General features: G+C 54.1%; 2 protein-coding genes across 5 annotated transcripts in view; one reads left to right on the top strand and one right to left on the bottom strand.

Annotated features, from left to right (window-relative positions):
• ARSG (arylsulfatase G) overlaps positions 1-21,121 on the top strand; it is a 146,846-nt gene extending 125,725 nt beyond the window's left edge. The window contains exon 12 of one of the 2 annotated variants that reach the window (XM_032617943.1): positions 19,341-21,121. In XM_032617943.1, the coding sequence (XP_032473834.1) occupies positions 19,341-19,360 (20 nt within the window). In that variant the 3' untranslated portion in view covers positions 19,361-21,121. Of the gene's footprint in view, positions 1-10,434; positions 10,946-19,340 lie in introns of those variants that run through there. The other variant, XM_032617935.1, reaches the window with a different exon arrangement.
• Positions 1-27,324, bottom strand: part of WIPI1 (WD repeat domain, phosphoinositide interacting 1) — a 38,351-nt gene extending 11,027 nt beyond the window's left edge. For 2 of the 3 annotated variants that reach the window (XM_032617946.1, XM_032617945.1), the window contains exons 1-12: positions 27,156-27,308; positions 22,671-22,753; positions 21,128-21,297; positions 17,610-17,706; positions 10,952-11,049; positions 10,210-10,302; positions 9,455-9,525; positions 8,231-8,338; positions 2,671-2,835; positions 1,761-1,868; positions 1,055-1,173; positions 530-630 (exon numbers count right to left, since the gene is read on the bottom strand). In XM_032617946.1, the coding sequence (XP_032473837.1) occupies positions 530-630; positions 1,055-1,173; positions 1,761-1,868; positions 2,671-2,835; positions 8,231-8,338; positions 9,455-9,525; positions 10,210-10,302; positions 10,952-11,049; positions 17,610-17,706; positions 21,128-21,297; positions 22,671-22,753; positions 27,156-27,235 (1,293 nt within the window). In that variant the 5' untranslated portion in view covers positions 27,236-27,308. Of the gene's footprint in view, positions 1-529; positions 631-1,054; positions 1,174-1,760; positions 1,869-2,670; positions 2,836-8,230; positions 8,339-9,454; positions 9,526-10,209; positions 10,303-10,951; positions 11,050-17,609; positions 17,707-21,127; positions 21,298-22,670; positions 22,754-27,155 lie in introns of all 3 variants that reach the window. The other variant, XM_032617944.1, reaches the window with a different exon arrangement.

Below are 27,324 nucleotides of genomic sequence, written 5' to 3'. Positions count from 1 at the left end.
AAGCCTGGGCCCTCGCTGCCAGGACAGCTTAAGCAGAATGCCGGGGAGGTGCCCGGCTAGAGGTGCCCGGGGGGCTTCCCACCGCCGCTCCGCTCTCCGAGTGGCTGTTAACGAACAGGGGTCAGTCCTGTCAGAGCCGGAGGAGGGCGAGGGCCCAGCCCTGTCAGAGCATCACCTTTAGCATCACAAGGGCGGCAACATTCTGCTCAGAGCATCTCAGGAGCCTCAGGAAAACAAGAGCTTAGACGGACCTGTTTCTCCCTGTGAGCAGCACAGAGGGTGCTAAGGAAGCAGAGTCAAGGGGCCCGGGCCTCCGAACGCGGGGAGGCCGCCACGGCTCCCTGGGCAAGTACGCGGTTATCCTGACACTGTCAGGTGGGCTAGTCTGTGGGGTCTGAGGCTTCCCGGGTGTTAGGGGAGGATTAGTTGTGACAGACGAGACAACAGGGAAAGGACTGCGCCTCGTGCACAGGTGAGGGTTCTGTCTAAGCACACGGATTGGATGCTCTTAAGGGTGCCCAGTGCTCACAGGGGGAAACTCATTCTCATCATCAAGACACACTGGTCCCGTCGCAAACTCGTGTTCGGGGATGACCTCTCCTCGGAGCGCCCCGCCATCCTCAGAATAACCTGGAAACCAACAGTGAGACGTGAGAGAAGCCATGGGGTCTGTTCCTAGGCCGCGACCCCGGGGCCGGGCCTCAGCAAAGCGAGCGTCCGGGGACCCACGGGACAGACTGTGCTCCCCACGAGTGCAAATCCTCAGCGTTTACGGCCCGAAGCCCCTGGGCGGCTGGTCTCCTCCACCCGCCCGCCCCCAGCTCCTCCAGCTTTCCACCTGATTACAAACCGTCCAGGAGGCAAAGCGTTCCCACTACTTGTTAGGGAGGCGGCCACTGGGGGCTCCGCCGGCCCCGCTCTGGGACCCGCGTTTAAGGCTACGCCCAGGGCCGCGTCTGGAGGAGACACGTGGTTCAGGGGGAGTGCTCTGTCCACAGGCAGTGGTGACGGGAGAAGAGGGTCGCTGTCACACAGGGCCCCCGTGCCCGCTCACCTGGCACCGTGGAGGCTGCAGAAGGGCTTGGTCTGGCCACAGTTGCTGCGTAAGACTGAGGTAATGAAGCTCTGAGGTCATTTTCTTTATTCTCATCGGCAGTTCCTGAGCCAAGCAAGCTAACGTGGGGGGAGGGAAGAGCCAAAAAGGTCACCTCACGCCCAGGGCACTTGCAAAAGGCAAAGCACCGGAAGCCCGTGCTGGGCCCCTGGGGTTCAAGGCCTGCCAGGTCAGCGTGGACCAGCGTGACCTTCACCTGCCGATCACTGGATTTCTCATCTCTGGCGTTTAGTAAACCGAGATCGGGCCTGTGTTCCTCCTGGCACGCGCGGGCAAGGGCACCCGGGAGCCCCAGGTGACGGGGCAGCGGCAGCTCGGGGCATCCTGTCCACAGCAGGAGGTTGCCCTGCCCTTGGCCGCAGAGGTCAGGAGAACGTCTCAATTCAGTTCGGTACACGGCTTGGAGCGCCTGTTATGCCTGAGGGACCCCGGGAAGAGGAGGGCCCAGCAGGGAGACCCCATTTTGCATGTCATTGAGCCCTACGTGAGCCCAGCGCCAAGCAGGGCCCCTCTGGCTCTGCCCCTGGGCCCGCCCCTGAAGGAGGAAGGGAAGCGAGAGCGCTGAGGCTGGTCGCCGTCTGGGCTGAGGGGCACACGACACAGGCGGCTCCTGAAAGGCCGGCTTTCTGAACACCGGTCTCCTCACCTGTGGGTCTTGATTAAGACGCAGTCTCCTCCATCCTGAGGGTCCAAGTTGTAGATGTAAAGGTGTCCGCTGGATGATGCCACCAGGAGCCTCGGCAGCTTCTGGATCCTAAGGGCCAAGAAGACGTGTGCTGGGATGCAAACGTACGTGGGCGGCAGATCCGCTTCCAGGGACGAAGCACCCCCCCCACCCCCACCCCCGGGGACATCACCAGCATCTTGTCCCGACATCCATGAACCCGCAGCCCGCTGACCCCAGAGTCTGGGTTTCTGGTGATTTCCTTGCATGTGTCCTAGTGATCTACCTTGAGGATGACTTCTTGTCTTTGACCATATTGTGTGGGTGAGACGAAAGGATATGCATACACCCTGCTGCTCTGTGAGGTTCCCCTGCCAACAAAAGCGTCCGCCTACCTGCCTTATGTGTGTCTCTGCCTTTAACAGCGGAAGGAAGGAGGCAGGTGCAAAACTGGCCCCCATCTTTGCTGGCTAGTTTTACAAAATTTTTCAAATGTTCGGCTTTAAGAAACACTTTTTAATGTCTTAGATAAAACACCTGTCGACCCCATAGGTATCTGGACCGAGACTTTGGAACTAGAGCCTTTTTACATAATTCCGTAAAAATGGGAACTGTCTTCAAGACAGTGTCACTGGAATGAGAGGGTTAAAATTCCCATGCCAGCTTCCAGCTCAGCTTCTCAGCCCCCGGAGAAAGGGTCCCGCCGGACGGACGGGAAAGCGGCTGGCCGGCCACGGGGTGCCATGGGTCCTGACCCTACGTGCCCTTCTTGGCTCCCTTCTCTTGCCTTTCTTTTAAACCTGTGCGTGTGTGTCTGGGGCAAGTAAACCTGTGCTTTGGGGAAGCAAATCTGTAATGGTTTGTGCCTGGTGAGGGGTGGCGCTGCACGTACGTGGAGAGGGTGCAGATGTTCCTGTGCCCAGAGAAGCCCAGGCGCCCGGTGGCAAAGGCCCTGTCCTGGTTCATCATGTCGGACACCTGGGTGGGGAGGTAGTTGGTTGCAGCCATGAGCATCTTTCCCATGTAGCTGGTCCAGGTCGAGGGCTCCTCTGGCTGGCTGGGGAGAAAAAGGCACAGGCGAGGGTGAGGCCAAGCCGCCCCCCTGGCAGCCGTCCAACATCCCCGGCCGACGCTGGGAGCTGTGCTCCCGGCAGTGGGAAGGGACTGTGCCCGGGCATGACGTTCCGCCCACCCGAACGCTCGGGACGTGCCATTCCGGCCGTACCCAGAGGGCGTCAAGGGCTCGTGTGTCCTTCGGAAGAGCCATTGCACGGCAGTTAAGAGGTTCCCAGTGCGACGGCCCTCCTGCATTAAGCAAGCTGAATCTGACTATCAGCCTGATTTCTAGGTTCCTGGAAGGGGGCTGGGCAGAGAGTGAGTTGGAATCAGTCCCTGGGCTCTGTAACCTAAGCCCAGGCCTGTTCTGGGCTCACCGAAGAAAAGAACAGGCCGATCTCAGCGTCATGGCCTCCCAGCCAGACTGCGTGGGAAGCAAACCTCCGGGCAAGATGCTTGGACAGGTGTTTGGTTACAGCCCTCGAGCCACCCGGGTGGGTGCTGGCAATGCACAAAGGTCGGGGGAATTCAAAAGGACCTGGTGTGCCCCCTGCAGTCCCCGCGCCGCATCCTGGGGTCTCTGGCAGACAAGGGGGGGCGGCTGTGTGGTGAGACGCGGGTGGGCAGGGCGGACGCTCGCCTCTGCGCCGAGCAGCCCGGCGAGGACCAGGGTGGCCGCATGCGCCCCAGGCACCCCGGCCGAGAGGCCGCTCGTCCGGGGGATGCATCCCGGTGAGGGACACGGCCCGCGGCTCCGAAGCCCTGGGGTTTATTCCTCCCTGTCACCGCCTGGACAAACCTCCCTGGGTCTCGAGGTTCTCGTCTGGAGGCGACGGGCGCTTCCAGGCTCCCGCCGTCCCCCTAACATCCTGAGCATCGTGGGACGCACCTGCGCGGCTCGCCCTGGCGCGCTGCACTAAGGGTGGGGCGTCACCGAGAGGTACCAACCACACCCCGGTCCTGCATCCGAGGCGGGGCGCAGCACAGACGTAAAAGGGAGGACGCGTGAGCACTCCAGACAGGGTGCCCGGGACAGGGCCCAGGTCGGGGCGACTCCAAGACCACAGAGGAGGGAGGGGCGGAGGGCGTTCCTCCACCCCTCATATCCCACCGTCCTCACCGGGGGCCACGGGGACAATCACGGTCCCCTGCCCGTGAGAACTAAAGCGGCGGCACGGCGCAGGGGCTGGCGCCCGGCGAGTGCTGTCTCATGAGAGGGCGTCTCCGGGGCTGGCGGGACTGAAGAGGCTTGGTCGCCGGGCTAGGCCCCGAGGCAGGTCTGTCTCCGAGCGGGGTAGGGGGGCAGGAGGGGGGCCCATCAGATGCTCTGGACAAGCATCTGAGAGTCAGGGCCACGCTGGGCCGGTCCAGGGGCAGAGGCAGGGAGGCCTCGGCTCAGGCAAGGTGCGGCGAGAAAAGCCTCGACGTCGTACGGCACTTGTTCTCTTTCTGACTCACTTTGCCTAGTCTGACAATCTGTAGGAATCGAAACTGCGACACAGATGAACTCATCTACAACACAGAAACAGACTCACAGACACAGAGCAGAGACTGGCGGTTGCCGAGGGCGGGGGAGGGCGCGGGATGGAGTGGGAGTGGGGGTGAGCAGATGCAAACTCTGTATACGGGATGGAGAAAGAGCAAGGCTGCCTGTAGAGCACAGGGAACTGCCTTCCACATCCTGGGAGAAACCAGAAGGGAAAAGAGTATGAGAAAGTGTGTGTGTGTAACTGAATCACCGTGCTGTACAGCAGACACTAACACAGCATGGTAAGGCAACTCACTTCGGGACCTCCCCGGTGGTCCAGTGGTAAAGAATCTGCCTTCCAGTGCAGCGGACGCGGGTTCGATCCCGGGTCGGGCAACTAAGATCCCACATGCTGCGGGGCAACGAAGCCCACGTGCCACAAATTACAGAGCCCGTGTGTTCTGGAGCCCACGCACCGCAACCAAAGATCCTGCGTGCCGCAACTAAGACCCGATGCAGCCAAAAATCGAAAAAACAAACAAAAAGACACTATGCTTCAACATGTATTTGATATCTCTACAGTGACTGAGAAAACAAGAATGCAGATTAAATCTTTAAGTGTGTTGTATCTGTAGCCATTACGTTGTGAATGCCAAAGACAAAGGAATATTCCTCTAGTTGTTTGGGAAAAGGGAGGTAGGGAGGGAAGGAAGGAAGGAAGGAAGGCCTCGAACGCCAGGCTGGAGGGTCTGGGACTTTACTCCTGAGGGCAAAGGGGAATAAAGGTGTCTGAGGACGGAGGGGCGTGTTCCAAGGGTTAGTCCAGCAAGAAGATGTATGATGGTCAGAAGAGGCTACAAGGAGTGAGACCAAGGAAGGGAGGCCCGGTTCAGGGCGGTGGCCAGAGAGGTGGGACGGAGGCAGAGGCAGAGTCATCTCGTGCTGTACGAGTTACCGCTTCACGGACGGGGTGGGCTGGGGGGATGTGGAGAGTGACGGGAAGGTGTGTTCCTGGTGACCTGAGACGGACAGAAGCAGGTGAGCCTGGAGGTGGAACTGAGCCCAAGTGGCCACTTCCCACCTTAAGCACCAAGGCAGCGGCGTGGGGTCCCCGGATCCCGGGACCTGGGGGTGGCGGGGTGCCCGGATGGTTCTGCTGCCCACGGGGGCCCGAACCCAGCACAACTGACGACGGATTAAAGCTCCGGCAGAGAGCGGGTCCTACGGTATAGAGGCTGTCCGAGAAGGGATAGAAACGTCCAGAAGACAGATGACATCTATTTAAAAGCTTAGAGGGCAAGCAGCGTGCTTTGGGGCCCACGGGGTCACGGGGTCGGGTGCTGGAAGGGTTCCAGGCATGTGAGCAGCGTGGAGGGGCAGCGTCTAGTGTTTCACAGCCCTGCGGGGCCAAGGTTCAGAGGGCGTGAGAGCAGCCCCTGGCCAGCGGCCGGAGCCAGGGCCCCACAGTCACTGGGTGCCCCGGGAGGGAGGGAGCTCCAGACGGTGTGGGACAGAGGCCGGCACCGTGTCACACACACACAGACACACATACACAGAGATACACACACACAGGCACACACACAGACACACACACACACAGACACAGAGACACACACAGACACAGAGACACACAGGCACAGACACACACACAGAGACACACACACACACACGCAGAGACAGACACACACACAGACACACATACACAGAGACACACACACACAGGCACAGACACACAAGCACACACACTGGCACACACAACGGAGGCCGGGTTCTGTATCTCCCTGAGCGGGTAGAAGGGGTCTTCCCGTGGAAGTCCCACTCTGGGGGAGGAGCCTGTCTCTCCTGGTACCAGGCGAGGCCCAGCAGAGGACACCACGCTTGGGACACGGATTTGAGCTGTCGCTGGAGGTGCCGCCTGGCGGGTGTGAGACGCGGCGCTTTCACGTGGACCCTGGCTTTGGAGACGGAGGCCGGCTCCAGGCGAGACACTGAACTCCTCTGAACCCGTTCCCTCAGTCGTGAGGCTCCCAGCCCGCCGGCCTTCTGGAAGCGCGTGGGCAACCAGGGGCTGGAGAGTGTCGGGAGGCTCCACGGACCGAGAAGCACGGGACCCGGACAAGCGGCCGTGCTGCCGAGGCCACCGCTGCTTTCTGGGTGTCCCTGAGCTAATCGCTAACACTTCATGTTTCCATTTCCTATAGCGACCCTAGGGGGAGGTGTCAGGAGACACGCGGTGTCTGAAGAACCCCTAGGAAGGTGTGAGCCGTGTCCTGGGCTGCGCGGGGCAGGGTCTGGGCCCCAGGGGCAGGCTGGGTGACATGACACTGCCACGGCCGAGGCCTGCGTGGAGGAGACCCTTCACTGCTTTCCCGGGAGAAACAGGGGCTGCACACCTGTGCGCCTGCACTGGTGCCCACACGACAGTGGGCGGAGTCCCTAGGAGGGGCCCCAGGGTGCCACGGCCTGGTCCCCGGAGCCTGTGCCAGGGAGGAGACCGCAGCCCCGTGACTGTGTCATGTCGTACGGCCCAGGTGGCTGTCGAGGGGGTATGATCCGGACGGCTTTAGCCAATCACACGGGCCTTAAGAGCAGGGGGCTTTGCCCAGCCAGAGGCAGGAGGGAGATTCAGAGAAATCAGGAGCTTGAGAAGGAATCGGCGCGACCTTGCTGGTTTGAAGGCCGCGTGAGGAGGGACGGGGATCTGGGGGCCATCGCGGGGGCAGGGGCTTCGCTGCTGCAGCGCGAGGGCCTGCATTCCCGCCAGCGACCGGGACGGGGGCAGCTCAGGCAGACAGCGGGCAGCGCCTGCAGTGCAGCCTCGCGACCCCGAGTGCAGACCGAGCCCTGCCACCCCGGGGCAGCCCAGCCTGACTGGCAGCGCCATGGGGCCGCGCGCGTGCGCTGCTTTACGATGCCCTATCGCAGCAGCGACAGGGAACATGCGCACACCCCTGGCTGCGGCCCAGCACACGCTTTACGCTGTCGACCCCGCTCCGCTCCTCTCACGGGCACGGCAGCGGCCCTGGAAGGACCCGCCAGGCCCTCAGTGCTGGGGGTGACGAATACACGCGGACCCCGGAGACGCTGCGGGGTCAGCTCCAGATCGCAGCGATAAAGCATGTCGCACACGTGCATGTAAAAGTGATGTTTACCCTACTCTGCAGTCTGGTAAGCACGCAGTGGCATGATGTCTAAAGAACAACGTGCGGGACTTCCCCGGTGGTCCGGTGGTGAGGACTCCGTGCTTCTATCGCAGGGGGCGTGGGCTCCTGCGTGCCTCACAGCACGGCCAGAAAACAAAGTACAGTACTCGGAGCCAGGTTACGGAGATTCGTATCTGAGCCCCGTCTCAAATAAACTCAATTTGATTAAAAAAAATGTGCATACCTTAATTCTGAAGCGAGCAAAGGCTCTGGGGAAAACGGCCCCGACGGACTTGCTCGAGGCAGGGCTGCCACAAAGCTTCAGTTTGTAAAAAGCGCAGTACCCTCGAAGCACAGCCAAGCTCGAAGCAACAGCACGAGGTTGGCCTGTGCATCGCGGTGTCTGCAGCGAGCTAGCAAACGCTCTCAAGGGTTTACCCCGTGCCCGGCACTACACTGCGTGCTTTCAGTCCAGGCACTCACCACAGGCCCAAGATGCATACATGATCATCAATATTTTAGATTTGGCGGACGAGGAAACAGAAGTTCAGACAGATTAGATCACCTGCCTGAGGTCTCGCCGCTCACACGGGGCAGAGCCGGGCTGCAAACTCAGGAGGGCGACCCCAGCTCACATCACCTAGTCTTTGCTGACACTCACTCCCCACTTGGTGGGGACAGAACAGGTAAAGCCAAGTCCGTGGCGTTGACAGAGAGAAGTCATGTGCGCCGGCCAGACAACCAGGATCTGACTCTTCTAGTGTAACGAGCATTTCGTGTCCTACCGGTTGGCGAGGTGCTCCAGCTTGAAGATGTGCACGGTCTCCGTGTTGCTCGAAGCACAGAGGAGTTGCGAGTCCATACTGAAAGCCAGAGAGCTGATTGTCACGTACCTGCAAACACAGCCACACAGGGACGGGTGAGCTCGGGGACTGAGGGTAACAGCCTGAGAGTACAGAAATCAGCTTCACATACATATGTAAGAACACCTAAAGGTACCCGAGGGGTCTGAGCACAGGCAGACCTCGTTTCACTGGGCTTCACTTCATGATGCTTCGCAGATACTGCGATTTTTTTTATAAGCTGAAGCTTTGTGGCAGCCCTGCCTCGAGCAAGTCCGTCGGGGCCGTTTTCCCCAGAGCCTTTGCTCGCTTCGCGCCCCTGGGTCACGTTCATCCCCAACATTTTTCAAGCTTTTTCATGATGATTCTATTTGTCGTGGTGACCTGTGATCAGTGACCTTTGGTGTGATGACTGCAAACAGTTACGACTCGCTGAAGGCTCGGGTGATGGTCAGCATTGTTTAGCAATGAAGCATTTTTAAATTAAGGCGTGGGCATTTTTTTTTAGACTCATGCCATCATTGCACACTTAACAGACTGCAGGATAGTGTAAAGGTCACTTTCACAGGTACGAGGAAACCAGGAAATGTGCGTGACGCGCTTTATTGTGATACTGGCTTTACTGTGGTGGTCTGGGATGGAACCCACACTATCTCCGAGGTCTGCCTGTGTTTTCTAAAATCCCTTCAACACTGTATCATTCATACTTTGAAATTAACATCGGAAAGAGTCACACTGGGTCGCTTCTCAGGTGAGAAGAAACCAGGCATCGCCCCTTCCCGTCACACTGGACGTCTTCCGTCTGTGAGCCCTACAGCGGATAGGACCCAGACCATCACACTTTTCTATTCCGCGGGAGGGTCAGCAGTTACTTTCGGGCCGCGACTCCCTCGCCTGTCTCACTTCTCCGTGACGGGCCGCCCTTGGGCGCGTCAAGAAAGGGCTCCCCAGGCTGGAGGCCCAGGTCACAAAGCCCTCTCAGCTCTCGGGTGTTCTGAGTGCTCAGCGGGCCTCTAGTCAGTCACCTGAGAAAGGACCATCATCCCTCCTCCCGGGCAGGGCGAGGGGCGCACGCAGCCCCTCTGTCCTCTCCCCGGACGGCTGCCAGCCGTCCACTGCAGGACCCCTGTGCGTACTCTACAGTGTCTTTTTACGATGAGCACAGACCTTTTCATGCCTCTCCGAAACTCATAGAGCTTTTGCCCATCGGGAACCGAGAACACCCGGATGACAGTGCCCTGGAAGAGAAAGCAGGTAGGCATTTCGTACCGTGAACAGCTTCAGGCAGACACGTCCCTTTCGAGACGAGCTTGTTTGATTGGTTTTGAGCATCTGTCTCAGGAGAGGAAGCACAGAGGGCTGTGCACAGAGGCTTTTCTGTATGTGTGCTGTATAAACCATTCTTGAAAGGTGAGTTGAACAGCCTCCGTCTCCCGGCTCCTCCCCCCCCCAGCCCAAGGCGCTGGCGCGCTCGTCAGTCTGCTGTGGCCCCCTCAGATGTTCAATCTCTGCCCGTCAAAGATACACCTGTTTCTCGTGGCATCTGAAATTCAACTCGGTCACCTTCCCTGGTTTTTCCAGACAGGAGATGTCAGTCTCTCCTGCTGAACAGCCAAGCATTTTGTTTCTACTGTGTTTATGGAACGTGGCATCTCTCTGTATCTGTGATGATGGGCACGCACGTTTCTTAATCAGACCGCAAGGTTCTGGGCAAAGCGGCTTGTGTCCTGCACAGCAGAGGCCCTTGGTCGGCCGAGTTAATAAATGCAGCGCCTCACGCAGGGGCCGGAAGGCCTCCCTCCGGAGTGAGGTCTGAGCGCTGGGGTCACCGGGCCCCTTCTGCCAGCTCTTTGGGGCCCAGGGCCCTCGGAACCCCCCCCCCCCAACCACCCCGGCAGGAGGCGAGCCCCTGAGGAACTCACTTTCTCGGAGGCGCTGGCCAGTCTGGAGCCCGAGGCGTTGAAGGCAATGGCGGCCAGCGCCCCCTCGTGGGCAGCAATGGTGCAGACTGTCTTCTGTTGGAGAAAGGGAAAACGGAGGTTGATGCTGGGGCAGAGGGAGGACGCGTTTCGTCTCCTCTCCCTCCTCTTTCCTTCCGAGACACCCTCACTCCTCTGCTGGGTTCCCTGTTTCCCTCTTTCCACCAGGCCGTATGCATAGAAGCTGCACGTCGCTTCCCGGTGTATCTAGACGCTGCTGCAAGGGCTGCTGTGTTTCTGTCCCTTTTCCTGCCCTCGGGGAGATGGGCGACCACCCGTGTGGCCAGTGCGGTGATGTGACTGTGTTCTCCGTGATGCGGCTCTAGGGCCCGGCTTCCTGCAGCAATCCTGCCCGCTCTGTGAAGCTCGGAGAGCAGAGGGCAGGACATAGGACACGGCTGCACGCTGTCGCAGGCTGCGCCACGGCCCGGCAGGACGCACTCAACCCCGCGATGGCCCCCAGCTGCCACGGCGTCTGTCCGGGCCTGGCAGGCTGCCTTGTGGCTACGTGGACGGATGGCGATGAGGGCAAAGGGCATGACCTTCCCGTCCACACCCCACAGCTGTGGCCGGAGCTGCTTGCGCCTCTGCACCTCGCCCCCCCGGCCACCGAGCCCGCCCCTCACCTGAAACTGACCACGCGGCCAGGCAGGGGGCTGGGCCGGCGGGGTCGCCGCCAACTTACCAGGGCGTGTCCGTCGTAGAGCACGATCTCGCCTGTCGTCCGGCTCCCAGGATAGGCCACGTAGGAATTGGAATGGTTGATGGACAGGGCACACAGACCTGGGGGACAGCAAACCGCACGTGAAAAGCCGGCGTCCACGCCCGGGAAGGGCATCTGGACACGGCACGACCACAGCGCCACCTGCTGGCGAGGGGAGGAGCGGCCCTGCAGACCTCGACTCTTGATTCTTCTAATCCAAGGACCCTGATCAAGTAAATTCCCGGGACGACCTAGTGATTGGACGCTGACCGTTTCCACGCCACAGCTGAGAGGTCAGAAGTTAGACTATTTTAAACGTTCTTCTTCGCACTGTGCCCCAGGGCCCTGAAGTAACATCTACTTCTCTTCCAATTCCGTTACCCTCTGGGCTACAAGCTCCTAACTGAAATAAAGGGCAGCTTGTGGTGGCCTTTCTGCAGGGAATTAAATGTCATTTCAAATTGGAGGGTGGGGAGGCTGGGTGGCTTGAGGGGAGGACCTATTTAGAAGTTGTTTCAGAGCCAAACGTCCTGCCTCGATAAGGGAAATCGGCGCCTCCAGAGGGGAAATTCACTTGAGGGCAGTGAAGATGGTGTGTCTGCCGTCGGGACAAACTAAAGAAACAGGACGTGTTGGATTTAAGAGGCTTCAACAATATTCTGGAAGAGTAAACACCAAGTCAAACCACTGAACCAAACCTAAAAGCCATTTTTATTTACACGGGCATTGGAGGGGCGGGGGAGGATCCTAATAGCATTTAAGAAAAGGATTTTCACAACAATGGCTTCCATTCATAGGGGTGTACGTGATAGAAGTGAATTCACGGAATTACCCGAACCAGAAGCATTACCAGAATAAGAACTTGGAGATCAGGCAAGAGAGGCCCTTTTTAAATAGAAAAGGTAGCTTTGTTACAAGTTAGTGTGTTAAATGGGTTTCTTGTAAAAGCATAAGAGAAACTTCAGATCAGGCTAAAATGGACCTGACCCTCATCTGCCGGGGGCAGAGCAGAGGTTAAAACAAAAGCAAACGTCGAGGACGGGAACCAAGGTCCGACCTCCTGCTCGGGCTTTGCCGAGGACCCACCAGGCTGTGCCCTTATCACCTGCCAGGCAGCTGTGGGAGGAGGGTGACAGCCCAGCGCCCTGTCCTGCAGGCTCACTGCAGCCCTCTCGCCTGTACAGGGTCACCCAGCCTCAGAAGAGACCACTCATGCCTTCCCAGTTTTGCTGAATGTTACACCCCCATGACTTTTTTTTTTTTTTTTTTTTTTTTGGCGGTACGCGGGCCTCTCACTGCCGTGGCCTCTCCCATTGCGGAGCGCAGGCTCTGGACGCGCAGGCTCAGCGGCCATAGCTCACGGGCCCAGCTGCTCCGCGGCATGTGGGATCTTCCCAGACCGGGGCACGAACCCGCGTCCCCTGCATCGGCAGGCGGACTCTCAACCACTGTGCCACCAGGGAAGCCCCCCCCCCGCCATGAGTTATTGTTTAACTGGAAGTTTGTACCTTTTGACCCCATTCAACCATTTCACACCTGTCTTCCCCCTGACCCCCAGCCTCTGATAACCACCAGTCTATCCTCTGCATCTGTGAGCTTGTTTGTTTTGTTTGAATATTCCACATATAGGTGAGATCATATGGTACTTGTCTTTCTCTGCCTGACTGAATTCACGTAGTGTGATGCCCTCAAGGTCCATCCACGTCATTACAGTGGCAAGATTTCATCCTTTTTTATGGCTGAGTAGTATTCCATTACATCTATATGCCACACCTTCTTTATCCACTCATCCATCGATGGACACTTAGGTTGTTCCCATGTCTTGCCTGTTGTAAATATTGCTGCAATGAACATCGGGCTGCAGATATCTTTTTGAGTTAGCGTCTCCATTTTCTTTGGATAAATACCCAGAAGTGGGATTGCTTAATCATAAGGTAGCTCAGTTTTTAGTGTTTTGAGGATCCTCCACACTGTTCTCCACAGTGGCGGCACCAATTTACATCCCCACCGACAGTGCACGCAGGCTCCCTTTTCTCCACACCCTCGCCAACACTTGTCTCTTGTCTTTTTTTTTTTTTTTTTTTTTTTTGCGGTATGCGGGCCTCTCACTGCTGTGGCCCCTCCCATTGCAGAGCACAGGCTCCGGACGCGCAGGCTCAGCGGCCATGGCTCACGGGCCCAGCCGCTCCGCGGCATGTGGGATCTTCCCGGACCGGGGCACGAACCCGTGTCCCCTGCATCGGCAGGCGGACTCTCAACCACTGCGCCACCAGGGAAGCCCATCTCTTGTCTTTTTGATAAAAGCCATTCTAATAGGTGTGAGGTGACCTTCAGAGTTGTATGTTAAAATGTAAATGTTTCCAGGAAGGAAGGAAGCTTAAACTTCTTCGGCTAACATGGAACTTCCTGTAACACACAATGGAGAGTGAGTTGACACGAGAGTCTGACAAGAAGGGACCGAGGATGGTGGCGAGGGCAGGTACACCCTGCCACGTAACCACGTACCTGAGAGCTCTGCCTCTGGCTTGCACCTCGGCCAGCCCACCTGAATGTAGCCAAGGGGCCGTGCGTACCAACCTTTGCAACTTAATGACGGTCCCCAGAAATGCTGAGCGTGAGCTCCTTTAGCTTCCTGTGGTCCAATTCTCAGACAAATCCACCCAGCTCTAAGAATGCACTTTATTTCTTGTGAAGCCCCCAAGGAAAGTAGGAAGACTTTGCTATAGGCTTAGATATTCCCGTTCTACTCGTCTTCTGTTTCTGTCACAAATGTCCCCTGAAACCCTGTATAGGAAGGGAAATGAGCCTTTTCTTTTTTTAAATAAATAAATAAATTTATTTATTTATTTATTTTTGGCTGCGTTGGGTCTTCATTGCTGCGTGCGGGCTTTCTCTAGTTGCAGTGAGCGGGGGCTACTCTTCGTTGTGGTGCACGGGCTTCTCATTGTGGTGGCTTCTCTTGTTGCGGAGCACGGGCTCTAGGTGTGCAGGCTTCAGTAGTTGTGGCACGCCGGCTCTAGAGCACAGGCTCAGTAGCTGTGGCACACGGGCTTAGTTGCTCCGCGGCATGTGGGATCTTCCTGGACCAGGGCTCGAACCCGTGTCCTCTGCATTGGCAGGTGGATTCTTAACCACTGTTCTACCAGGGAAGTCCCAGCCTTTTCTTTGATATTATTTTATAATATAAAAGTGATAGTATAAAGAATTTGTAGAGCCCAGAAAATATAAAGAAACAGAAAAAAAAAAAGCACGCAGAATTCTAAAACCCAGAGCCTTTTCACTGTGCTCAATATTTGAGAATATTTTCTTCGGGCCTTTTTCTTTTTTTAAAATATAAGGAGTTAGGTTTTGATGTGGCTTTTGGACTTCAGACTGGACACACATTTTCATAAATCATGGTCAGCTATAATTCCACTGAAACGGTTTGGCTGTAATCCTTCTGCAGCTGGAGAAGAAAAATGCCTGATTTCCATTCAAGAACCAATGGCACCATCGGCTGGAATTAGAAGGAAGTCCTGTGATTCTAAATCATTCTTACCTCGGTATTTATAGTATTATGTGTCAAAATTAAAGCAAGTTAACAGTGATTTATAAAATGCAGTTCCCTCTGGGTTGATTAATGGAATATGCTTTCCAGTTTTTAAAAATAGAAAGGAGAGAAATCGTCTCTGTACTTACAGATGCTCTATGCTACCATTTACCCCACCTGAATTACATTTTCAGAAAGAGCGCTCGCTGGGGAATAAACGGCTACTCTGTCGCATTATATACATTGCTGTGTGGTGTAGACTGCTCCCCCAATGTTCCGTGAAAGCCTGCAAGACTGACAGCATCCCCAAGTTCTGCGGTTGGCGGATTTTTTTATGGAGATTTCCACCTTCAGCTGCTCAGGGTACAGACTGCTGTGCTAGCAGGAAATTAACTTCGAGCACCGTCTGGCCAAACCCTTTAAAGGAAGCAGCCTGCAGTCTTTGACACAACAGGAATGGGCATGACACAAACAGACAGAAGGAAGGAAATTTACAGCCACGGCCGGTACTGAGCATGAAGCAATGACAGGACTCTGTGTTTATCATGTGTTCGTAGTTCACAAAGTCAAAAGACATTCAGAATTTGTGTGGCTGAGCCTGTCAGCCAAGAGGCCCCGTCTCCCTGTGACCCATGAAGATGCATCACATCAGGGCCAGAGTTTCCATCTTACAGTTTGTTGTTCAGAAAATACATGAGAGGGTGGGAACAAATGAAGGAGACTCCTGGCCTCTGAGGATCTCATCTACGTGGTTTTGGACGTTCAGAGTCTGCTGGGGGTCCTTGAGCAAGGGGCGGGTCATGTCACTGCAGGGAAACCCTGACCTGTCCCGAGCCTGCCCTCCTGGCTGGGGTCATGTCACTGCAGGGAAGCCCTGACCTGTCCCGAACCTGCCCTCCTGGCTGCAGAGGGACAGGATGCGTGGAACCGGCCGGCGGGCGAGCCTGGCCGAGCCTTGTGTGCCCAGCAGATGGGACTTCGCTCTCACCCCCTCCCTGCCCTCGGGGAGTCCTCCCCGTAAGAACTCTGGGGGGTAAAAAGGCTCACCCCCATTTTACTGACGTAGGAAGGGCTCAGGGGAAGCTGAGAGGATGATTATAAATGTCAGCATTTGAGGCTGTCTTGGCCTCTCTCTCCAAAGAACGTCAAAGCTGTAATAAGACACACGTTTTGGACTTTCAACCCATCCCTGGTCTTTCAGAAGGAAAGGCTGAATCTCTCCCCCAGCCCACTGGTAATGTTTACCTGAGGACTCCTCCCATCATTTCTAAGTTGTCTTGAGATAAAATCATTCCCTCTGTGAGGCGCACACAACCTAACAGGGAGCACAGATGGCCCTACACCTGCAAACCGCCTTCCTCCCTGTTTAAAGTGCAAAACTGAGGCCATCCGTGCGTTTCCTGAGCTAAGACAAATGGCTGCATTTGCTCAAAGAAGAGACGGGCTTTTCGCAGGAGGAACAGGTTTGGCCCTGAAGGCGGGCAGCACCGTCCCCTGGGCTGAATGGCTGAGGTGTGGCCGCAGGAGTGAGGGGGCTGCCGGCTGCCCTAACCCGTGGGACGCCTGCTCGAAAGGCCGCTGACGGTGCCCGGCTCCCCGCCTTTCAAAGAAACGGAGAGTCACAGGCAGCTTGTGAACTTTCTGCCCACCTGGCATGTCCCCTGCCCCCCTGAGATGTCCTCTGTCCAAAGCTGCCAGGGTCCAGCCCAGGCCCGCGGCTCCAGTGGGCTCTGCTCAGACCCCACTCACCTCCCTCGCCCTGTCAGAAGAGCACATCTTCCTTTCAGCTGTCACCCCCTGGGTCCCAAACCTTCCAAAGACGCCAGGGCCCTTGTGCACCATGTCCCAAGGGTTTGGGGTTCCTGGCGTGTGGTCTGTACCTACAGTGCCTACGATGGTCCCGGGCACGTAGCATGTCTGCAATAGACACTTTTCCAGGTTAGTTCAACCTGTCATTCCTGAAAAACAGCACAAAACGAAGCTAATCCCCCACCGCGTCCCCGGCCATGGTTCCTTCACTTACCACCCTCCACTTGCAAAACAGGCTTTAAAGTCGTTCTCCCACAGAGCTTTCTAACGGCCTCAATGGCTGTGATCTTTTCAAATACAGTACCGTTTTGTCAGGGCTGAAATTTTAAAGCACTGAAGTCAACATCAAGGGCCATCTGTATAACTCAGATGGAGAGAAGGAAATGAGGCCAGAGGAGGAATTACTGCCCAGCAGGCCGTGAGCAGCTCACCGCCACAGACGCCACCCCTGTGAGACGGGGGTTACTATTCCATTTTACAGGTGAGGAAACTGAGGCTCAAAGAGTCTAGGTGACGGAGGTCGGGCCACAGGGATATTGAAATTCAGTGAAAGTCAATGAATTAGAAAACCGCAGTGAACTGAAGCAATCATTTAACGATACTAAGCTGGAGTGTGATTTACAAATACTGCCCTGAATCATTAGATCCGCACACTGTTCTGGTTTGGTGGCTCCTGTCCAACCACACAACTTCCTTCTGCCGCCAGGGATTCACGGAATGTCATCGTCTGCCTTTTCAACCTGACCAATCCCAGCTGCTCCCATTGTTAAATCAGGAAAATGTATTAAAGTGTTACATCTGAGAACTGAATACAGTCCAACCTCCTAGCATATCACCCACGTAGAGAGCATTGTCTGCAACGAAAGAAAACACGTTTCTTTTCGCTTTGGATTGTCTGTCTCCCAGTCAGGTAGAACCCACTTCTGATTATGACATCTGCTCTATACTGAACAACCAGCAAAGATAGCTAGGGGTGAGCACCCTGCAACGTCAGATGCAGGACATCTCTTATGTGTCTGCCTAAATGCTTTGACGCGGTTGCTGGGAATGGGTCCCAGGGGAAAGGAGTTTCTCCCAGGCTGCAGGGAAGGTCACACGGCCCTCCTGCAGGACGCATGGCCTAAGATAATCTGAATCTGCGGCCGTTAAGACAAAGCTTCAAGGCAAACACCACGAAGATTTATAAAGCAATGAAGGACAAACGCTGCTTCGGGTTTTCAATTTGGGTGGAAACACAGCTGGTGCAAAAGGAGCACCCAGACACGAGATTTGGGGGCACCTGGTCCGGGCTGGGGCGCTCACCTGTCGGGTTTGGAGGAATATCCAGGATGGTCTTCAGAAGCTTCATGTCTTTAATGTTGTGAATGTAAATGGACTCCTCCAGGCAAACGAGCAGCCTCTGAAATCACACAGACCCATCAACCCATCGGGGCTGATTCCTCGGAAAGGGGCCCGACCATCCCGAGATCACGCCTCTTTCCTGGGAACCCTAACTCTATTCTAAGCCAAAAGGGGGAGGAATTTTCATGATCAATTTGAAGCTTACGTTATGTGCGCACAGCCGCGTATACATCACCATCCACCTGGACAGAAGCACTAAATACAGGATCTTTGGAAATTCCATTTAGAAATTGAGATTTCCTTCTTGTTTTTGTTTTCGTTTTTGTACTTTTCCCTCTCCTCAGTCCAGGGAATCCTGGACACTTCCTGATCAGACTCCCTTTGCCAGTGAAGACACTTCCGGGTAAACTTCTCAGTTCCCCTTCCCATCAGACGCCGCCTCGGCTTCCTTCAGGCTGGCGCTTCTCAGACTCTGATGAGCACCTGGCATCCCTGGGCAAGGCCTGGGCTCTGCCTGGAGACCCTCGTTCAGGGGGGTTTCAACACGGACCCCAGACGTGAGGACCACTGCTCCCAGGCCAGATCCTTTCATCCCAGGGAACAACTCTTGGAAAGGAAGGAACCTAAAAATACCACTAAGAAGCGGTGGGTTCCCCTTCTGGGAAAAGCCTGCGATGCTGTTTTCCCAGCTCAGAATTTTTCGGGAGACTGTCACTTGAACCAAGCGGAAAGATAACACTGAAACACTTTTCTCAGGTTTATTTAAGGCTCTGTGGCCACAGCGCTGGGTGCAGAGGGCTGACAAAAAAGATTCTAACAGGGCCTCCAAATTGATGGCATGTATCAGTGCTTTTCCGTAAAGTAAAAAGTTGCTGATTCACTGCACCGCTTTGCCTTTCGCCTGCACTTACTACCGTTTGGACTAGAGTGCTCTATGCTTGTTGATGTTTGTGGGTTCGGGTTCGCTCCTGTGTCCCCACCCCCAGCCCCGCGTGCGACCCCAGAATACGGGGTCTTCACCATGCCCCTTCCTGCAGGGGCAGCCTCCACTCCTAGCTTCTCTGGCCTCATCCGCATCTTTCCCCACCAGCTCTTAGAGCACCACCTGCTCTGTGGTCCACTCGCCGGATTTCAGGTCCCCCCCCCCCCCACCCAGCCCAAGGGAAACACAGAGAGAACAGTGAGGGGCAAAGAGGAGGCACTTCGTCTGTGTTTCACATGAGGGCTCGTTCCTGGGATGAGCGCAACCCTGGCAATGGCTCCCTTTACTAATCAGTCTGCAGTCTCAGCGGAACCCTGGGCTGGCCTCCAGCTCAGCTCATTCCCTGTCACCCTGGCTCTCATCTACTTGTCTAGGTCCTAGAAGTAAAAACTCCTTTTGTCAACTAGAAAATTCTTTACGGCGTCTGCCCTTGGAGGCTTCCATCCAATCAATCTCCATCTGGGTAAGAGGACCCTCGGAACAGATGGTCAAAGAACTGTGGACATTTACAAATCCAAATACATCTGGTTTATTGTCTTTATTCCACAGAATACCTTTCCTCTATTAGTAGAAGGGGATTAACAGCAACTAAAAACGAAACAGATCCCAATTACTGAATATTCTTCCTCTCTACAGATTCAGAGGATAATAGGGGTTTTCTTTCTTCTTAATTCCCCACACAAATCTTGGACTTTTTTCCTGTTTTTCAGAAAGGAACTGCACAGCCTGAGGACCTGATGAAATAGACAGAGCAGCCTCTATTCTCACATCCTCGGGGGCGGGGAGCGGCAGGACCCTGGCCCGGCAGGGAGGGCACACCAGCAGCCCCGTAAACCAAAAGTGAAGAGTCCCAAATCTGAATGTTTTTAAGAGAAGCAAACCCCGAAGACTTCCCAGACCTGTTTCAAATCATCTTCTTAGCAGAAGACATGCTAAAGGAAGAGAGCCCTGTTCGGCCGGGGGTCCAGCTGGCTTGGCCGTGAACAGCGGAGAAGTTCTAGGTGCCGTGATGTTCTTTAGGAAATGCGGCCGGGGAACTTTGAAGTGAATATGTGTTTTATTGAGGAGAGGGTGGCACCTAAAGGTTAACAGTCCCATTTGCTGATGAAAATATCAGAGAGCAAGCGAGGGACATTATACAAATAAATACCGTGGATACCATTTGAGGGTTCTGACCTTTACGGGACATTTGCCTAAACAGTCTTAATTTTTATACCCTGGCTATCAACGTATGCAAAGATAAAACGTCCTGCAAAGAAATTTAATGTGCAACCAAGACATTTCAGAGACAGCACTGGAGCCAAGAATTGTGCTTAAAAGCCTTCAAGTTGAAAACCCTCAAACTGCCTTTCCCTCTCTTGCCAAGAACTGGGCTTATCTTCTTTATCCCCTGCTACTCCTTGCTTCTAGAATACGCCGTATTCTATTTCTCAGGCCATTTTCTACCACCCTGCTTTATACAGACTTGAATGGTAGGCAGTCAGCATAGTGGATCAACCCAAAGAAACAATCTCTTCCTTCTCATAAACTTAAGACAGCACTTCGTCTCATTTGTTTAAAAAAAAAGTAAGCACTTAATAGTTTAGGTACAAAGGAGAAAACGATGTCCTCGGTGAAGGCAAAGACCTCCAGCACCCTGGGAATATTTAATTGAATACACAGATCTGCTCGGTCACAGAAAGAACCGATTTATTTGTTTTTGTATTTAATAGGCAGCCGGGAAACAGATATTCACTGAGCATTTTTCTACCGGGCACCGTCTTTTCTACCAGGCCTTACGGGAGCAAGTAAAACGGATACAGTCGCTGCCCTCATAGGATTTAAAATCTAATAATTCAAGGGAAACTCGGCTAGTACCCCCAAATGCTTATTTAACAGGAACTTATAGTTTTCAAAAGAATGTATACTGCACGTTTGAGATAAGACTAACCCTTCCTCCAACAAAGAAAACACCACCAGAAACATCTTCACGGGTTAGCCGGAAGAAAGAAAAGCGGCCTGGGACTCGGTCCCAGCAAGAGGAGGGGCAGTTTCACCGGCTGGCTTCAGCACTAACCCAGGAGTACCACACTTTCTCTCCAGGAGCTTATTCTGACAGGCGTGACCACCAGCCGGCAAGGAATGCCACCATCTAGGGCCCAAAGCAGAAGGGCGCCCCTCTGGTTTAAGGTGCCCCTGCGGTGGCTCATGGGACAGATTCTGAGCCAGGGTTCCACCCAGCTTGGCTCCAGGGGGACAGCGTTCGCCTAGCCGGATGTTTGAGAAATCACGGCAGGCGGAAGGACCGGGGCCCGGGGGCGGTGCGGGCCGTCTCACCACCGAGACAAGTGTGCGGCGTAGACTCAAACCATGTCCCCGTAATCCTCGGCCTGAGTTTTAAAACCCCCGACAGAGCTGGATGCTGGAGAGAGATGACCATCCCGAGAGATGCTCCTCTTTTTCCTTGGTCCCCAGCGGCGGGAGCCTTGTGACCCGGAGGGATGCGCCAGCCCCTTACCTGCCGGTTCAGCCTGATGGACAAGACGTTACTGGAGTAGCTGTAGCTGCAGATCTCCGTGCCCTTCTTGAAGTGGTAGACGTTCATCTGACGAGGCTTCGTGTGGCTCACCACCACCACCAGGCTGCTGGAGAAGAGGCGCTCCACGATGCAGACGTCGGGGATGTCATCTGCGGGCAGGGGGTGGGGAGGCGGCCGAGGGCAGGCCGAGGGCAGGCAGACGTCAGCCCGCCGGCCTCCTCGGGGTCCTCCCTCCCTTGCCGCCCGCTTGCAGAGATTCCCCGCCCCTTCCCTCGACAGTGAACTTTTACCCGTTTCCCAAGTTCCCAAGCCCTTTCCACGATGGACAGTCAGGCAGACCCCGGAGATCAGAACCTCAAGCCGGGCTTTCCAGAGCATCCCCTGATGCCCTCTGCGGCTGGAATCACAGCCCCGCCCCCGGGGCCGCTGTCCTCTCTGCAGAGCATATCTGGGAGGTTTGGATCAATCCACTCTTCCTCCATGGGAGGTTGCAAAGGGGTAACTACTCTGTCGGGAGGCTCTGCTTTCGGAATTCTTCTGGTCCCTGTTGCTAAAAGGTACAGGTGCCACCATGATGGGGGAGGGGAGGGGGCAGGAACAGTGAATTCTGTGCCTCCTGCCCGTCTTGCTGTGCTCCCTGACTCTCTCCGGAATCCCTTTCCTGTTGATAATACCCCGGACATCTGTTTTATGACCAGGGGAGTCCTTCTGTACCCAGGAAGAAGGTAAATCAGGAGGCCTCTCGAGCGCCTGTAGACAGGAGGCCTCCGTGTCGTTCTGGGAACAGTCTTTTCACATGTCTGCCTTTCTTGGGCTCCAGCAAGTCCCATAGGGAACAACGCAGGACAGATACAGAGCAGAATTTTCACAAAAATGTTATAATAAAAATAACATCTTACAAGTCAATTGGGAGCCTAAGATATTATTTGCCAAGCCACTTTCTTCCCAGGAAATCCGAAGAGTGTGTTTTCGTCAATATCATGGTGGCATAAACAACAACCTTCCCTGAGACAATGAGAGAGGCACATTTCTAAGCTGGACTTGTTTTTAATATTCACTAGAAGTACTTCAATGTCTTCGATATGGATTCTGTGACTGGGAGACTACTGCTTTATTAAAACAAGGAAAATACTTCCATGACTGAATGAATGTTACCAATATTCTACAGTGCCAATAAAAGGGCAAAAAAAAAAAAATCGTAAGTGAACTTTCAGTTTGACAATTATCAGAACTGATGACCGTGCATATGAGTATACGAAAAAGTGTCAACAATACAGTTTCAAAGGATTTCTTAATGTAAAAAGAGAATGTTACTTCAGCTATTGCCAAATCTTACTAGTGTTTCATGGTGGGTTTTTTTTTTAAAGCAAGTGGAAACGATGATTTATATTTAAATCTGAAAAAACACTGACTCTGTAAGTTTGCGGTTAATGGAGGGAAATGCAGACAGTTGAGCAGTACCCCGGCTTCGAGTCTAGAGGGAGGATTTGGTGCCCTGAGGTCCTCACACGCACACACTTACTGCTTCCGTGGACGGGGTCCAGCTGCTCCACGGAGCTCAAAGAAAACAGCTTATAACCAGATTTGGTTCCAATCGCGAGGGATCTGTGAAGGCAAGGACAGCCTGGGAATGACAACAGGTACTGGGTCCAACCACAGGTGTGTCTGAAGAGAGACACCCTCCGTCCCTCTAGCCTCAGATAAACACACAGCCTCAGGAGTCAAGACATTTGATCACTTTCTAGATGGAGAAGCAAGCATGCCTTGTCAGGTGGGCAGGTCCAGTTGAAAGGAAGTCAAAGACAGCTACATACAAACGTGAAATGGCGAAGAGACCTGAAACTGAATGGGCTCTATCGTCAAATGAAGTGTCAGACCCACCAGAGACCATGCTTTCCCAGCTGGGCAGAAATGGGAAAAATGGCATGTTTGACAATATTCATCACAGTGCTACCAAGAGGTAAATTATTTTTTTTTCTTTCCTCCCTCCCTCCCTCCCTCCCTCCCTCCCTTCCTTCCTTCCTTCTCTCCTTCCTTCACTTTCTTCCTTCCCTCCCTCCCTCCTTCCTTCCTCCTTTCTTTCCTTCTTTCTTGCTTAAAAAAGACATACGTGATCTTAGAAGACACAGTGGGTCATTAGCAGGCAAAATTTAATAGATGCTTCCTTCCATCGCTTTCCATGAAAGTATCTCAGATACTTTATACCAGTTGTTCTCATCCCTGCTGCACGTTAAACTCACCTGGGAAGCTTTAAGAAAAATACTGATGACTGTCTACCCTGCTCCCCCCGGCCCTGTGCTTTTTATTTAATTGGATTTCTTTCTTCTTTTTGTTTTTTTTCAGTTCAAGTACTTTCACGGGCAGCCATTCATGGGCAGCCATGGTTGAGAACTCTGCTTTATCCCCTGCTTCACAAAGCCAGCACTGCACCCTACCAACAGAGCAAAATCGAAACCTTATCTGGGACAACGGGGGCTAAAAGAATTTTGTCTTCTTCTTCTTCTTCTTCTTTTTTTTTTTTTTTTTTAATTTTTTGGCCGCGCAGTGCAGCCTGTGGGATCTTAGTTTCCTGATCAGGGATCAAACCCACGTCCTCTGCATCGGAAGTGCAGAGCTTGAACCACTGGACCGCCAGGGAAGTCCAGAATCTTGTCTTCTTAATCTTTCACTCTTCAACCGATAGATACAGAGTGTGCACCCATGTTTCCTTGGCCCCAGGATGAAAGCAAACGAGTCAGTTTTGTTCGGCAGCTGAGAATTCCTATCCAGCTCTCTCCTGCTTTGCCCTCAACACCTCAGTGATGACCAAAATCTTACCCAGAGCACCCTCAGAATAAGCCATCAGACCCTGACCCCTGGGAAATGGGATGCCAGGGCTGAAATGGACCTTAAAATGGTCCTACGTAGACCTAACAATTAGTCCAACTCCCTCATTCAAAATAAACATATGAAAAGGCGAGCTTCAGCTCTTCACAGGGAGACATAGACTAAAATAAGCAGCTTACTGCTACAAGCCTGGATGGCCAAGGCTCTTGTTTCACTAGCCTAAAAGAGAGACGGTCATATGATTCTCCCTGGAATTTTGTTTTTTTTCTACCCTAACATTTGTTCTTCCCTGGAATGGCAGTTGACTTTTAATCAGCAAGGTGGCTGCTTCTGCTTCTTTACTCCCCACCCCCCCCGCCCCCGCCCCCAACCGACCTGCTGAGCAGCTAACCTGGGGGATTAGACGTTTGCATCAAGCAACAGTGCGCTCAGAACTGGGGCTTGGCTTCTAATAACAACAAACTCGAAAGGCCAGCCAGCCGCATCTTAAAACTTCAACATATACATACTCCATAGTGATCACTGTTTCTAAACCTTCTTCCCATAAACTTTTTTCACATAAATATGTGTGCAGTTAGTTGCAAACCAAGGTTTCTAAAGCTTGCAAGTAAGGGAAAAAATGTTGTAATTAGAGTCTTATAATATTAACCAAAATATTAACTGGCAACTTAAAATAACTTTCAAACATATGCCCTTCTCCACAAGAATTTTAACTATGGGAAATGGCAGTGTGATCACTGTTGTGTTTTAAATGGTTGATCAATGACCACAAAAAACTCTGAATCAAGGAATTCAGATTAAAACCGTATTTCATTCATAAGCCCTTTCCGTAAGAAGAAAAAAAATTCTCATCACCTCTCATGAAAATGGGATTTGCGACAAATACATACCACGAATCAAGTGAAAAAAACACACCCAAATTGTCTGGCACAGGGCCAAGCATGAAGGATGAGTGAAGACTGCTAAAGGTTAGTTGTCTTCTAACTAACCTTCTCCAGAAAAACTGGACCCTAATTTTTTTTTTTTTTTTTTTTACCGGTACGCGGGCTTCTCACTGTTGTGGCCTCTCCCGTTGCGGAGCACAGGCTCCGGACGCGCAGGCTCGGCGGCCATGGCTCACGGGCCCAGCCGCTCTGTGGCATGTGGGATCTTCCCGGACCGGGGCACGAACCCGCGTCCCCTGCGTCGGCAGGCGGACTCTCAACCACTGCGCCACCAGGGAAGCCTGGACCCTAAATTTGGCCTATACTTATAGAAAAAGACACGCTGACACTCCGAAATGTATTCGGCAAGGGGCTTGACTTATTTTAAAATCCAATGCCATACCCTCTGAGGCTCAAAGCAACTGACTGTGACAAAAACTTTTATTTATAGGTGCGACAGAGCTGCCCAGCAGAGCCAGGAAGACAGAACTGACAGTAGGGACTAAGGACAGTATCTTCCCGAGCACCCTACGGTTTTGAAAATAACATTCTTATCCAACCGCTATAGAAAGCTGGGACTTGCCTAGAGTAAAAATTAACATCCCTTTTTAAAAAATGTAATAAACAATGCTACAAAGCAGAATTGAGAACATTTCCTACTAAGAAGCAAACTAGCCCTAGCTCCCCTCGTTAACCTGCTCTCAGCTGGGAAGGCAAACACCCAGGCATTTCAACAGCCATCCTCTCTTGCAAAATGTTTCTTACAAAACATCAGAAGTGAATCTAGACCATCATTTTTGTAAACTGTGGCTGTCAACCCATGAGAAAATAATTTAGTAAGTCACGAATGGCTTAAAAAAAAAAAGAAACACAAAATACCAGAGGGTACTGCACACATTACGAGCATGTTGTGAATTGCTTTTCAGTGATATTATACGTGTGTGTGTGTGTGCGTGTATAGACACACATCTATATCTGGATATTGGGTAATGCTGTAACATGTATTTCTTATTCTGGGCTGTGGTCAAGGGAAGCTTGAAAGTCCCGCTTCTAACCCAGTTGTCCAGCTACTGGATTACATGATTACACATACAGCTTTTTCGAAAAAAGGTATATTGTTTGGCAGAGGGTGTTTTCAAACAGAAACACAAAGGGAATGGAAGCCAGGGCTGCTTATGGTACACGATGGCCTTAATTACACCACTGAATGTTCAATATTAGCACAGCCCAGGCACAGACGGCCAACACACACCTGAAGCCGACTCCAAACAGGGAGCACGACAGAGACTGGTACAGCAGGAAATGGGGAACTGGGAAGAGGTCATCACTGCCTAATGCTCTGGGTGCACATTCCAAAGAGATTATTCCATATGGTGCCCAGAGCTGGTGTCTAACAATCCCATGAGAAGAGGTAAGGGAGCAGCAGTTTGCTCCTAAGGGACACCCTCCAGCTGTCTGAAACGCAGTTCAACAACTCCCGGCTCTCTGGTCAAAGTCCCAATGGGAACATCAAGGTGAAACGTTAAAAATCCAGTCAAAAGGCAACAGAGTGGAGTTCATGCTTCTCCCGGAAGGCAGCCTGGGCGGGGAAAGGGCGTCTGGACTCCCAGGAGGAGGCTCGGCCTCTCCAGTGGGCTACGGGAAGACACAGTGAGAGCAATGGAGAGGCTCCTGACACCCAGATCCGGCGGGCGAGGTGCCCTGCGCTGGGGCTGGGACCGGGGCTGGCCTGGCCGCAGGGATAGGCTGCCTCTGAGTCATTGGCCCTGCCCAGATGCCACGTTGAGATGCTCAAGGACAAATGGGAAAGTTTTTCCTGTACTCCCATCTTCCTGGGCTCCAACTACCTCGCCTTGGGTCAGCTTGCAACTTCCCCGTCCTCTCCCATCTCCTTTGCTTTGGCCTCTGCCCCTCCTTCCCCAGACCCCCAATTTGGTCACTACCCCGCCCCCCCGTCCCCCCACGTTCCTTGGTCTCCTTCAGCCCCAATCCCCCGGCTAACTCCGTCCTTCTCCCCCCGGCCGGGCCCTCCTGGCTCTCGGCCGGCAGCGGGCGACGGGGGTGCTCAGCCCCCTCCTGGAGGACGGGGAGGCCGACGGGGCGGCCCGGGGACCCTCACCAGTCCGGGCAGCACCGGCCGTCCGCCGAGGCCTCTGGGGACGTAGGCCCGCGCCTCCTGCACAAGTTGCCAACTGGACGACACCCCCGATCGCGACTTTTCACCCCCACCTCCCGGCAGGGCAGGCGCCTCGGCTTACGTGCAGTCCTGGTTGAAAGAGAAGCAGCTGAGCGCCTCCTCGACCCCGCCCGAGGGGCCATCCGCGGCCCCGGCCTCCATTGGGGGCTCGACCCGGGAAGCCGCCGCTCCGAGCGAGCGACAGCCACCTCAGCAGCCCGCTGGCGCCGACCCCGCGGGCCGGGTTGCCC

Source organism: Phocoena sinus, chromosome 20 (assembly GCF_008692025.1).
Source record: "Phocoena sinus isolate mPhoSin1 chromosome 20, mPhoSin1.pri, whole genome shotgun sequence".
In the NCBI taxonomy this organism is placed as follows: Eukaryota; Metazoa; Chordata; class Mammalia; order Artiodactyla; family Phocoenidae; genus Phocoena; species Phocoena sinus.
This window is presented reverse-complemented; position numbering and strand designations above follow the sequence as displayed.